The 14,753-nt window shown below is 32.0% G+C and overlaps 1 protein-coding gene across 2 annotated transcripts; it reads left to right on the top strand.

The window, feature by feature from the left end:
* The first annotated feature begins 4,138 nt into the window (after positions 1-4,138).
* LOC18104299 (agamous-like MADS-box protein AGL11) lies at positions 4,139-14,753 on the top strand. 2 transcript variants are annotated; one of them, XM_024583549.2, is made up of 9 exons: positions 4,139-4,436; positions 5,922-6,105; positions 9,142-9,226; positions 9,343-9,404; positions 13,486-13,585; positions 13,787-13,828; positions 13,916-13,957; positions 14,089-14,249; positions 14,455-14,753. In XM_024583549.2, exons 2-9 carry the CDS (start codon positions 5,924-5,926, stop codon positions 14,456-14,458), a joined length of 678 nt encoding a protein of 225 aa, XP_024439317.2. In that variant the 5' UTR covers positions 4,139-4,436; positions 5,922-5,923; the 3' UTR covers positions 14,459-14,753. The 2 variants fall into 2 exon arrangements, with proteins under 2 accessions (XP_024439317.2, XP_006376118.2); XM_006376056.3 differs by having other exon boundaries at positions 4,144-4,436; positions 9,145-9,226.

The raw sequence follows: 14,753 nt of genomic DNA, 5'->3' as shown, positions 1-14,753 counted from the left end.
AATTGAATTTAGATTTGAGATAGCTTAGATTTTTAACGAGCCTTTATTTTAAATATTGCTCTCTTTTATTAGAATAGTGTGTTCCTAATAAAAAAAAAACAATACTATTGCTTTTAAGAATATTAAATATTTTTTATATAATGATATTATCGATTGTTTTATGAATAATTATATATTAGCATGATATACGAGATTTTGATAATAATTGTTTAGTAATATTGAATGAGAATAAAAATAAAAATATTTTTATTTATTCTAATTCTTTTTATTTTTTAGCAAATGAAAAAATAGTGAATAAAATATATTTACAAGAAAATGTGGAATTATAATAGATTTTTCTTTTCAATACAGATTAAATTATTTATTTTCTAACAATAATTTTAAAATTCTATAATTAAATTAAAAAAATTAAAGAATTACCCACAATATAAGATCATATATCTTAATATACATTATCATTATCTCAACTTTCCTGTTCAATTATTGATTGAATAAAATAAATTATTGTCAGGCACCTATAATCTTCGCTTTTTTTTATTGAACACAAGTGTCAACTTTTTAATTTGCAATTAAAATTCTTTTTGTGGTAAAAAATAAACATTAGTAACGTCTACTTCTTTTTTCTAAGGAAAAAAATTATTTCATCATGCAGCATGGCATAGAAAATCAAGCTAGTGTAGTTTCAATCATATTAGTTTATAACAATTATCTCATCAAAATAAAATAAAATAAAAAACTATATAACAAGTATTGTGCTTTACTAATATTCTTTTAAAAAAATAATTATTAAATAAATACTTTAAGTTCATGAACATTAATTTAATGGTGAATTGTTCAAGCCTTAGAAACTACATTGATTGGTCGAGGCCATTATAGCCACAAAATTTGAGAAATTTTACATTTTAGTCTTTAATGTTTGTAAATCTTTTAATTGTACCTTTTAATTTCGTATATATGTTATGCTCTATAAGAAAATAAATTATTTTCTTATTCATCCTCCAAATTCAAATTTCTATTTTAACCTCTGGCTTTGATAATGCAATCGGATCATCTCTTTCAACTTCAAAATCAATGGCTTCAATGCAAACTACAACAAACAAGCAATTGAACAACACCTCACCTCATACGAAATTTTTTTTTTAAATCGCTGCTATCTTAATGTTTTTTTTAGATTACATTATTTTTTATTGATCCGAGCTAACCCCCTCAATTCGTCACGCGAGTCATTGACATGATTGGATTTAATAACTTTATTTTTTCAAATCAAGTTTTTACAAACAAGCAATGGAACAATACCCCACCTCATACTAAAACATTTATTTTAAGTCGTTGTTATCTTAATGTTTTTTTTGTTAGATTACATTGTTGTTTTTTATCTGAGCTAATCCCCCCAGTCCGTCACGCGAGTCATTGACATGATTGGATTTAATAACTTTATTTTTTCAAATCAAGTTTTTACAAACAAGCAATGGAACAATACCCCACCTCATACTAAAAAATATATTTTAAGTCGTTGCTATCTTAATGTTTTTTTTGTTAGATTACATTGTTTTTTTTTATCCGAGCTAACCACCCCAGTCCGTCACATGAGTCATTGACATGATTGGATTTAATAATTTTATTTTTTCAAATCAATTTTTTTTCATCTAATTATATGATTAAAAAAAGATATTTGAAGGGAAACAATTGGAAAAAAATTTATGAAAAAAATATACCATGAAAGGTTGCACAAAAAGAGAGTTTATTAATATTAGGAAAAAAAATTTATAATCTAAATCAAAGTAAAAATTGAATTATGCTTCTTGAAATAATATCAATTTTAATGAATTTATTTACATGGCTTTCAATTAACATTTCCAATACCTAGCTTGAACTAAAAAAAATCCAATATTTCAAGAATACGTAGTCTCACCTTAATTTTTTAAAATATTATGATAACAACATTTTGGATTGAAAAGAGTCAGCCTAACTAGCCCATAAAACTCGTGACATGAGTCATTGCCTTGCTCAGGTTTAATAAATGTTTTTAGAATCCACATTTCATTTATTTATATGACGCTAAACGTAGACATTTATAAGAAAAAGTGATAAAACAAAATAAGAGATAAAAAAATAGTTTTATTGAACTTAAATTTAAATCCATGTAAAAAAATATAAATGCTAAAAATAGGCCAAACACTTCAGCCTAGATGGGTCAGCACGCTTGGTCTATGTAATGAATAGGCTACATGTGTAGGCTTGCCTAGACTTTTTCTTCTTTTTTCTCCTAGCTCAAAAGGTGAATGATACGTTGTCTGTTTTTTTTTTTTAAAATCAAACAAAACATCATCTTGAAGCCTAGTTTCCGACCACCACAGAGATTGTCGAAAAATCAAGGCTAATCATTTTTAGACCAAGAAAACAGATTTTCAATCTATTTTCACCTAAAAACACTTTTATAAGGTATAAAAATTAATTTCTCAACTTAAAACACCTCAAAAATTGGTCCACAAATACAAATACAAGTCGGGAAACTTTTTTTTGTCAATTTTGATTTATGTTTTCTTGCCAAATAAAAGGCAAAAAAACAACAAAATAAAAATCTTCTTGTTAAATAGAACTTGTTGACACCAAGAACAACTTGTTTCATGGTTGAAAATTGATCAACTATCAACTTTCTCTCTACTTCATCCATTTTCAATGACTTTCTCTCACATCCCTTATACCCAGGGACTTAAAAATAAATAAAATGATATTTTGAACCCAAATAAAAATTACAAAAATTGAAGGATAAAGATGAAAAATGCCAAAATACTAAAAGGAAAAAAAAAAGGCATATCTTAAACAATAATAAAAATTCAGCGGTTTTACATCTAATATCAAATTTGATCCTTGAATTGAGTGATTTTGACAATTAAGCATAAAAAATCAAGACTTTTTTATGATATATATCTCGAGAATTCCTAATAGAAAAGGCATAAAAAAATAAAAGAGGAGGCATTATTTTGGTGAACAATGCATGTGAAGAAAAATTCGAAGAGTTTTAATTTTTATTTTTACAAGTGTAATGTTCTCAAGCTCTAGAGCAATTGCTAAGCAAAGCAAAGCAACCCAAGGGAGATTGATTGAGTCGCACCACTTATATTGGGCAAGAATGACGTTGGGTTCCCAAGAAAATCTTCCTTGTCGAAATTTGTATGGAAATGGTTAAGATTTTTGTGGCTCTCAATTACACACAACTCAGAAATCATTTTTTAATTTTTTTAAAGGTAAGGTATACTATATTCTTTTATTTTTAGTATATTAAACTTAGGTTCTTCTATTCATGAGTTTAAAGTGTTAAATAACATATTTATTTTGTTTTATTTATTAAGACTAAAATGATATTTTTAATTTAATTTATGTATAAGTTCTTTGTATTTAGATTAAATGTGGTACTTTTTCACAAAATAAACAAAGAAGAATTATAACCTCCTTTTCTTTTGTGTTTGTAATTTCTTTGTGTTAATTGAATTATTTTAACATAAAGGAGATCATTTACACTCAAATCCATTATTTTCAAAAGATTTTTTTTATAATCACTTGTAAGATTTCAAAAATTCATCTCACCTAAAATTTTAAGTTATTAGGTGAGATCGCAAGATATAATTTATATATTTATTTAATATATTCCTTCAAGTGAAAGTCTTTTAAACTTAAAACTTGCACGAACTAATATTATCTTGTACTTATTTTTATCAAATAGAATAGAAATGATGAGATTTGGACTCGTGACCGTTTGATCAATATACAAGGCTCTTATATCATGTCAAATAACTATCTTACTTAAGAATTTAAGTTATTAAATAAGATTACAATATATAATTTATATAATTGTCTCATGATGATAAAACCAAATGTGTTGCTACCATTTATGAGACCAGAAATTAAGCTTCAAATTGGTAATTAAGGCATAAAAAATGTACGAGTTCTTGTTGGTAATTCAGTTACACCATTATAGCCTTCATCTGCACGTCCTAACTAGTGCACATAATACGTGGAAAAGCAGCACCAAACCCTAATCTTCCAAAGACATTTTCCTCTTCACATGAAGTGTCGGATCAATCTCTCAATCAGCACATCAACCATTATTTCAGCTAGAACAACCACATTTCATTTCATCTAGGTTTTTGAAAAACACCAAATTCCCATGTCCCTTGTGAGAAATCCAATTTTTCACTCTTTCACTGCCCTCTTTTTCAAAAGTTAAGAGAAGAAAACAATAATAATAATAATAATAATAATAATTGTTATTACTATCTCTCTTTTCTCTTCTTGTTTCTATGTCTAGATAGACGAAGAAAGTAGAGGCTATAAATAGGGCAGAAGAGTCTTGAAGTCATAATAAGCACTCCCACTTTTTTCAGAAATCTAAACATTTTTCCGAAAGCTGAAGTGGCCGGAGATTAAGCCTGCAGGTCTGTGCTCCTTTCTTCTAAAAATATGCAAATGTTCTTATAAATGCATGGTTTCGTGCATAAATAAGCAAAGATTTTATCATAGATTTTTCTGCCAGTGAAAAAAACTCAAAACAGAATCTTCTTCTTTACCTTACATATGAACACCTCTCTCTCTCTCCCCCCCCTTTCAGTTTTTTCTCTTCTTCTCTTTGCTTCAGTACCCATTCCCTAGATTTGCTTCATTTAACGTTATTCCCTTTTGTTTTCTTTCCCTTTTCTTCTGTACAAAATCCTGTGTTGTTTTGACCTGGTTTCTTCAGCTGACCTTTTTCCCCTTCTGTGTTTCTCTTTTGTACTAAAAAAACATTGAAGAAGCATACAGTTAAGAATGAGAGGGAAGATTCAAGAGAAGGGTTTCTTTCTTTATTTTTTCCATGTGTTTTTGAAGCTCTCTATCTTCAGTTCGACTTCTAGATCAGCTGGTCTTAAGTGATGCGCTTGAGGTTTTATTTTTTGAGGCAATTAATTCATGTCATTTTCACTCCAGCCACATATACAGTCATCATCAACATGGCTGGATAAATACTTGAGATGAGAAACAGAAGTGACAAGAAATGGGATAGGAAAATAATTAGTAACTAAATCTTGTTTAACTCATGCTAGATTCTGCTCTGATTTTCATCAGATGAGGGTGTGCATCCACTTTTCTTGTAGCCCTTCTTCATATTTCTTATTGTGGTTTAAGTCTCTCTGAACCTAGATCTTTTGAGCTCAACCTCTTGCTCGAGATCTCCCGGCCCCGCCTCTATTTCCTCCCCTTTCTTAGTCATTCTTCACAGATCTTCATTAAACACCTTAAGCTTCTAATATATATATAAATTTCTTTGTAGCTCTTTTTGACAATTTCTTAAACATTTTCCCTCACCTCATAGCTTCTTCTTGAAATCAAGTTTCGTTCTTTGTTTTTTTGGGAGATTCTTGTTAGCCTAGCTAACTACTTCATATTTCTTAGTGATTTACATCTTTCTGCACCTAGATCTTTTGAGCTAAAACGCATTGCTCAAACTCTCCCCCGTTCCCTTTTCTTAATCATTTTTACACATCCTTCTGATATTTCTTTCTTTAATTTGCAGTTCTTCTTTGCATTTTTATGGAACATTTTTCCTCGCCCCACCTTCTTAAAATCAAGTTTCTTTCTTTGTTTTTGGGGGACAATATTGTAGTGTGAACTCGTTGATTTATTTCGTCCAAAAAAAAATTCTTTGACTATATTTAGCATAGGAAAAATGCAAGTGAAATTCTTGGAAACAGCTTTGCACTTCCTTAAACTGGAATAATACACTCTCTTTTGTTTTTATTTGCCTAGCTATTCCATGCTTTTTTTGGTAGACATGAAATGTAAAAGTCAGATAAGCTAGCTATTAGGTCAAGAAAATTGCTTGATAAGAGCATATATAATATAGAAGCTTCTTTGGGTTGTGAAAGAATTGATCTTTTGTGTAGACATGGGAAGAGGAAAGATTGAGATCAAGAGGATCGAGAACACTACGAATCGTCAGGTTACTTTCTGCAAGAGAAGAAATGGGCTGTTGAAGAAAGCCTATGAATTATCTGTCCTTTGTGATGCTGAAGTTTCCCTCATCGTCTTCTCTAGCCGTGGCCGTCTCTATGAGTACGCCAACAACAAGTAACTTTACCTTCCCTAAATCTTCATACCATAGGGTTTGTTCTCTCTTTTTTTTTTCGATCCTGAGATTTTCTTTTTTCACAAATCATTAGGTCTTGTTTCTTTTGTAATACTATACGTGCATTTACTTCTTTTATAGAAGAAGAAGAGACAATGAAGGGTGAAATATTAGGAGGGTAGATCCTAAATCATGCAAACTGTCCGTGAGTTTTGGCTTTTCAAGGAGTTGTTTGTCAGATCAGAACATTTGACTAATTAGATCTTAGTTGGCTGGAACTCATATGTTCTTTTCTTCTTTATGCTGATATTATCTCGAGTTTACAGAAAGTTTAGCAGAGGAATGGGAGCATAAAGCCAAGTTTTATTTATAATTCTAATAAGAGGAATGAGAGTATAAAGCCCTTCTTTTTTAATAGAAATGAGAGTATAATTAAAGCCATACCTTTTATATATTATATCAAATAAGAATTTACGATATAAAATATCTAAAAATAATTGATTAGTTCATGATGATTTATGTCCATATTCATATATATACGGTAGACCTCCAAGAGATATTATCTCAGCTAATATGGATTCAACCACATAGTATATTTTATCCTTTAAAAAACATATATTGAGGAAAGAGGAGAATCTCATGCTATATAAGCAACTAAGGCCGTCGTTACTTAGATGTAGAATAGTGGCATCATCACTTTCTTTCTACTCCATTTTGGTGGTATATCTGCAATATCTAAGCGCATGCTTTCGTTTCATGATTTTTTCCGCCTCAAGTTCCTTCAAATTTATCAAATGGGATCTAGTGATAATAAACATTTTGGCTGTTTGTAAACTGTAATCATGATTTTCATATGAAAGGTGCTTCCTAAATTTAGGTTTGCCCTCTGCTATTTTACTATTTATAATGACCATTATGTTCTAAGGATGATAGTGATTTGCATATATAGATGCATTATAGAGGCTTTCCATCTTGGAAATTATGCAAATGTAAGTATGCTAGTTGATTGAGTCCATGACAGGTATTCTCTTTTATTAGTCATCTGCCATGTTTTTTCAATCCACCCTGCTTGTTTAAATGATCAATAAGGGTCTTAAGGTTTCAAAGTTTAATTAGGGCTTCCATGAGCAATTAGTATAGTTATATTATTGAGAATTATAAATTGACTAGATGCTAATTAGTAATTTATAAGATTAATTTAACAGCAAAAACTATGTTTGGTACGTCATTTAAAACATTTGCTACCTCGTTGAAGAAAAGTTAATAACAAATTTATCAACAACACCACATAATACAGTACAATAATAATAATAAAGCATAGTATGATCAGCTGCATGCATGATGAGGCTTTGCCAGGGATGAAAAGAAAGCAACGTTCTTTCTAAAACTCTTCTTCCCATGGATCTAGACCTGGGATTGTAAAGCAAGCCCTCGCTATTGTCTTGATTCTCTTTTCTCCTTTCTGTGCTGCCCTATTAGAGGTTCCATAATGTATAGCAGTACAGACACAGAACTTTGAATGATTAAGCCTGATCCTTTCCCATTCCATTGCTAGTATGGGTTCTCAGTTTTTCATTACCTTCTGTTTCCACTTTGAGCTTTCGCTGACAGCATGCAGCTTAGACTTTTATCTTTTGACAGGACTCTTGTTCATTGTATACGAGAGAGGTTTTATAACAAGTCAGTGAGGACAAACAAAAATGAAAGCTCAAAGTGAAGACTAACCTAGACATATTTTAAAAGTTTCTTTAATGATCCATTCTATCTTTCTTCGCTTAGATTCAATTGTGGGGGTTGAATATGCTCTACCAACCAAATAAAAAAAAAGAACCATATATGGACGAAGTAGAAAGTAGAGCACTTTTAGGTCCTTGTGAAAAGGCACGTGGGGAGATACATTTGCCATTGTCTTTCCTACAAAGAAACCTGAACTGAATTTGATCAGTCCCATGATAACCTTTTTGTTCAATCTCTTTTAGTGTCTTCATTGATCACTCCTCTAAAGTTTAAATACTTAAATCAAAAAACAAGTCGTGGTTTAATTGATTGCAGTCTATGGGCTCTCAAGCTGCTTAAAACCCTCCCTCCAATGACCACAAGAGAGAAATCATTCTTCATCTAAACTCTTCTTTCACTTGCTACAGAACTATCTATCAAAAATAAATTCTTACTTTCAACTCACAACCGGACATGTAACTAAGAAAAAGATGCCAACTAATGCAGTACTGGTTTGGCGTCCAGTTTACGTACAGCTAACTCCTTTCTCTTCCTTCAGGGGTGTAATTGATTACAGTCTTTACTTTTCACAGCACAGTATTTAAGCAAATCTCTGATCGTTTTCCTCTCCCGTTGATTGCAGATCCCATCTCTTTTTGGTCTTCCTGTTTCTATTTTCAGCTTTGAAACTTTCCACATCTTTTGCTTGTTTCCCATGTTTTACTTTCGGTATTCTCCTTGCTTGTCTTCTGTTTTTCCTTTCTTATGTTTGGGTGTAATAAATGAAGCAGAAAAGTAAAAACACTGCTTTTGCTAGGGTTTCTTCATCTTAGTGATAGAAAGTAAGAAGTCAAGGCAAGGTTTTGCAATAGTTAACTGGCACGTCAGGTGCAAGAAACTACAGGAATGGAATAATATATTGTTTCTCTGTGCATATGAACTGAGCTGTCTTGGAAAGTTGACAATAACATTAGCTGATGTTTCACTGCTGTGTGATCTTTATATCTTCTCCACATAGAATGATATACTAGGTTTGGGTCGGTTGACTAGGAAATCCTGTAAAGAAACCTTTCCATGCACTGCTTTTCATTATTATTTTTCATGTGATTTGATTTTCAATTTTAAATTAACAATAGGTCAAGTTGTGTATTTCATGCACGTGAATTAACATGGTGAAAACAAATCAATATGTTCATGATGATCAGTTTGAAACCCTAATGATGCTTCGAAGAATTTGAAACAGTGATGATGTAAAAACTAACCATGCATCTCAGGCCTCTTCTTTTGTGGTTTAAACTTAGAAACTTCTTCGTTTTTGGTAGCAGTATAAGATCAACTATAGATAGGTACAAGAAGGTCAGTTCAGATAGTTCAAATACTGCCTCTATCACAGAAATCAATGCCCAGGTATGCTTTTTGTTCCTCCTCTATTCTAATGTTTATCAATTTTTCCAAGTCCTTGAATTTTTGCTCAATTCATTTCCTGACTTACTTTTTTCCTGTATTAAATGGATGAAATATAGTATTATCAACAAGAATCAGCAAAGATGCGTCAACAAATTCAGTTGCTACAGAATTCTAACAGGTACAATCTGCACGGTACAAATTTACATTATTAATTGATTCAGTTTTTGTAATAAAAAATTAAAGGTAAACTTTTTAAGGTCTTAACCAATAAAACAGACAACTGTCAAACTAGGGGACAATTGTTTATTCTTGACGTTTTCTTAACGAATATATATATATATATATATATATATATAATACGAGAGATTTATTAATCAACTTCTATAACTATTAAGAGGATTAGTTAGAAAAGTACAAAAAAAACTTAAAAGAGTCAGAAAACGTGCTAATTAACAAAACTAAACCAATAATCAAAATCAAGCATAAAAGACCCTGAATAAAAAAAAATCCAAATAGTTTGTAATATAATTTTTCTTTTTATGAACATCATCAAAACATACAAAAAGAAGCCTATTGCATGCATTAAAAATATCATTGAATTCAGTTTGTAAACGTCAAGGCCACATAACATTTTCTCTTTTAATCCAAGTAATGGCATTGTAAAAATTTGATTCAACAACTCATTGATTTGTAGAAGCATAGTAGCAGTTAATACTTAAAAGCATAGCTTACATAGTTTCATTAAATTTCATATTATTTGTTGAACAAGAAAAAATACAAAGGAATTTTCCTCTATGATCTTTGAGAACACCACTAATTCCTCAAGGTCTTGGTTTATTATTTGAAGACGAATCAACATTCCACTTCAATGTACCTATAGAAGGAGGTAGTCAAGGATAATCATTTCTCATATTTGTCCTTAATTTTATTTTGGATAATCATCAAGAGTATATTGAAAAGGCTATTAAAACAATAGCCAAAGCAAAATACAGGGACAAGATTAAAAAAAAAAAAAGGAACAGACTTAGGAAAAAAAACAAAAAAAAACAAAACTGATCTGCTAACAAAAAACAAAGAGACCACCTAAGATTTCTTATTACACCATAATTTGATGACATCGGAATATCTTAAGAGGTCATTTCCTGTATAAGTGAAGTTTGAATCCAGAATATGCAACCAAATGGTAACCCGATAAAGGATGGTGGAGAAACAACCAAACAAATTTATAGTTCCCTCCTCAAAAACAATTTTGTTCCTCGACAACCAAATACTCCAAGTAGTGCTACTGAAGATTAGTTTCAAGCTAATCTTTGAAATTTACCCTGCACCATTCCAGGCCATTGCAGAAGCAACGAGTCTAGAGTGCTCGACAAACAACATTGAATACCTCACTAATCCAAAACTTTCATCCAAACACTCCTAGAAAAGTTACAGTGTATAAAAAGGTGCTATAAAGTTTTCAAATCTGATTTGCAAAAGACACATAAAGCTTGTGGGGCTGGCAAAACATTCCGGTGATGGAGAAAAGCTTTTGTACTAACTTTGTCCTGAACTGCCAACCAAAGGAACACCTGAACTTTCAAAGGGGCCCCTTTAATCCAGACATTGGCTTCAAAAACTCTGTCATTAGTAGAAGAAGTACTATCAATTAGGGTGCAACAGGACTTAACTGAAAAACTTCCATCAGAATTACATGGCCATATGATTTTGCCTATTAGTTCATAAAAAAAAAAATCATTTGATGAACGAAGTAAATTTGACTCGGTATAACAGAAACTCCCATCATTATATTTTGCTTAAATAAAAACTCGATGAAAAAGAGAATAATACACATCAACCCACTCTGTTTATTTCTTATTAAAAATCAGATTATTATAGTCATTAATTCCAAATAGACCAAACTATACCAAAGAAGAACAAACACCACACCTTTTTTTGCATAGGTTCTTATATTATTCCATTCCATAATAAGAAAAAGTCATCAAAAGATTAAGGTAAGATCAACTGTTGTCTCAACCAATTTATCACCCAAGACCACGACTTCCAAATCATTTTATCGTAAAGTAAAATATGAGTTACAGTTTTAATTTTTTATTTTACAAAAAGAAAAAAAATTAAATCATTACCTTGAAACCTACCTTTTAGATACAAAAAATATTTTGTAAACCTATCTTTTGCGAGCACCAAAGTTTATCTTAAATGAATTTGCACAATATTTTTTTTTTTTTGTGGTAATAGTCAAAAGTTTTATTAAGAAAATGGCTACAAAGATAATATCTTAACTTATATTAGATGAATAAGCAGAGGAAAGGAAACAGAGAAAAGAAAAACATAAAAACTGTTGCATGAAACAGAACGAAAAAAAAACATAAGAAATCAACTCCTCCATACTGAATATTCTTTATATTAAGCTCCAAAGAGCTAGAATCAAGCCTCAGCCATAAAAGCCTCAGCCATAAAGCAACACTTTGACGCACCATGGAGAAACAAATTTGGAGGTTAGGGGCAGTATCATTAAAAATGATGTCATTCCAGCAGAGACAAAGATTTCATACAACACATGAGAAAAGAAGCTACCATGAGAGATTCTATTACTTGCCTTTAACTATGAAAGACCATTGGTAGCACATATCATCAACAGATTTTGGAAAAACACTTCAAAAGCCCCAATTAGAAAGCAGTTTCATCCATATATTCCAAGTGAAATGGCAGTGAATGAAAAGGTGACTTGAAGATTCCAAGCTTTTATTGCATAAAGCGCATCTTGATTCCTAAAAGGTGAGGTAGTCATGCTGAAATAGAAAATCTCTTGTTGTTACTTTGTCTTGGACAAGGAGCCAGAGGAAAAGTTGCACTTTTGGTGGGGTTAGTTTTATCCAAACAGAAGATTGGAATAGTTTAGCACCACCGTAGAGCAGTTGGTCCATCATTTTAGAGGAAGATTTTACACTGAAGAGGTCATCGTTGTTGAGAGTCTAGATTTTCTTATCCATCTTGCGGCAGAACAAAGGGTTGGAATCCAACAAGGATGATAAAAGTGATAGTTGTTCTTGTTCAAAATGAAATAGAGGTCTGCGCCATTGCAGGGACTAGAGCCAGATTTCATTGCTCCATCTACCCATGTCAGCCACCAAAACAGATTTAGAGGAAGACAAAAGATATAGCCTGGGGAAGGCTGTTTTAAGAGGGTAGTCACCAATCTAGTTGTTTAGCCAAAAGGATGTTAAACTGTCATTCCCCACTATGAATTTGCAATGATTCGTGAAGACATGGTGAATGTCGGTGTGAACAATGGACATAATATCCTTCCAGATCTTGAAGGGTTGGTTGCAGAAAATCAGGATCCCATTCTCATAAGCTGGATTGTACATCAAAGAGATAATTATTTTCCATAAACCTATACCTGGGGAAGAGAGTCTCCAAATCCATTTTAGCAGCAGACTCTGTTTTTTGATATAAGGGAGCCTACACCGAGGCCTCCTTGTTTCTTATCGCATACCACTAGTCTCCATTGGATTTTGTAGAAAGATCTCTGCTTGGTACATCTGCACCACAAAAAACGTCTTTGGATGGATGAAAGAAGCTTGCCTACCCCTTTCGGTATCTTGAATACAAACATAAAATATATAGGCAGTGAAGTAAGGACACTTTTAATATGACAAAGATGTCCAGCCATGCTTAATAATCTTTATTTCCACATATGAAGCCTTTTACGAAACTTCTCTATCACTGGCTTCCGTGTGGAGATACGGGATGGATTGGCTCCTGGTGGCATGCCGAGATATTTGTTTGAAAGGGAGTCTGATCTGCAAAAAATAGATGCAGCCAAGCGCAAGCATAACTGATCGTCAACAATGATACCAATAATGGAGCTTTTATGGAAGTTTATGTGAAGGCCTGAACTCATAGCAGACCATTTCAGAATTCTTTTAACTTGAACTAACTGATCAATATCTGTCGGGATGAATATTAGCGTGTTATCTGCATATTGCAGGTAGATTTTCCTGATGTGAATTTGCACAATATTAACTGAACATGTGAATTATGATTCAAAGTTTATAGCTTAAATGAATTTGTCAGGCTATTCCCTTTCCATAATCCGTCCCATTTTAGGTGTAATGATATCCATGGCATTTAGAAAATGTACCAAATGACTTTACCAAGATTTTTGAACCCATACACGGATTAAATGGTCCTTTCATCATTTACACACTTCATCACAGTATGGTGCTGCTCACGCTTTCCCTTTTTTCTTGTAGGCACTTAATGGGAGAAGCCGTGAGTAATCTGTCGGTGAAGGAGCTAAAGCAGCTGGAGAATAGGCTCGAAAGAGGCATGACTAGAATCAGGTCAAAGAAGGTATGAACTTGTACAATTGGAAGCAAATATAGGAACAAATTTCTTGTCATTGTTGCTTAAAATTTTACGTCTTTCCTTTCTTTTTGACATGCACATAATTAACATGTACATCAGTGTATCGGCTTTCTACATATTTTCTGTATCACAGTTTTTTATATGTCCTCAATAGTTTTTGTGCTTTCTACTTGTCTATTGCAACAGCATGAATTGCTGCTAGCTGAAATTGAGTATATGCAGAAAAGGGTAATTCCTATCTTGCTCTCACTTTCATATTTTGGAAACTTTTTTTCTCTGATTTATGTTCAAATTGATTTAAACACCTCTTTTTAGGAGATTGAGCTGGAAAATGAAAGTGCCTATCTTCGAACCAAGGTATGGCAGAAAACTAAATTCTCTCATGTTTCAAATGTAGTTGAGGTTCTGTTGATTTTTGTTTATCCTTGAAAAATATAGCAGCATTTGACTCAAATGGCTAGCTTGTACTTTACTCTTAATAACTTCAGATAGCGGAAGTTGAGAGGCTTCAACAAGCCAACATGGTCACCGGAGAAGAGCTGAATGCAATCCAGGCATTAGCAGCCTCTCGCAATTTCTTTGCTCCTCATTTTCTTGAGGGTGGAACTGCATACCCGCACACTTATAACAAGAAGATTCTCCATCTTGGGTAATCATCCTTTTCCATTTTCTCTTGTCATTGTTTTGCATTCTATGTTATCTATTACTTTTTCACTTATATTTGAATTGAAAAACAGATTTAATTACATGATCAAATGAGAACGTGTTTCACTAGCTGAAAAGCGTGCCTCCTTAAATGGGATGATTAAACGTTGAATGTTGACTTGATATTGTTTTCTGCATTATTCATGCAGGTAAGAAACTGGAGAACTGATGTATTTTGATACATATGTGCAATCCAGAAAATGAAGACAGTACGATATTATCTGATAGTGTGTGCCCTAGTTAAGATCAGTCCTTGAAGTACTGCTGGTCAATGTAAGCTGGATGTGTTCTAGCTAGATAAGATATCAACATTATTAATTGGCACTGCTTTAATTTGTATGGATTTTTTGTATGAACTCTACTAAATCACTGTTGAAAGGCAGTGGTTATGCTAGTTCTAGTCTGAAGGATTTCTATCAGATAAATAAAGTTCATATATAGATATAAA

The sequence above is a fragment of the Populus trichocarpa genome, chromosome 13 (genome assembly GCF_000002775.5).
Source record: "Populus trichocarpa isolate Nisqually-1 chromosome 13, P.trichocarpa_v4.1, whole genome shotgun sequence".
In the NCBI taxonomy this organism is placed as follows: domain Eukaryota; kingdom Viridiplantae; phylum Streptophyta; class Magnoliopsida; order Malpighiales; family Salicaceae; genus Populus; species Populus trichocarpa.
The sequence above is the reverse complement of the archived record's forward strand: the minus strand, read 5'-3'. Positions and strand labels throughout refer to the sequence as shown.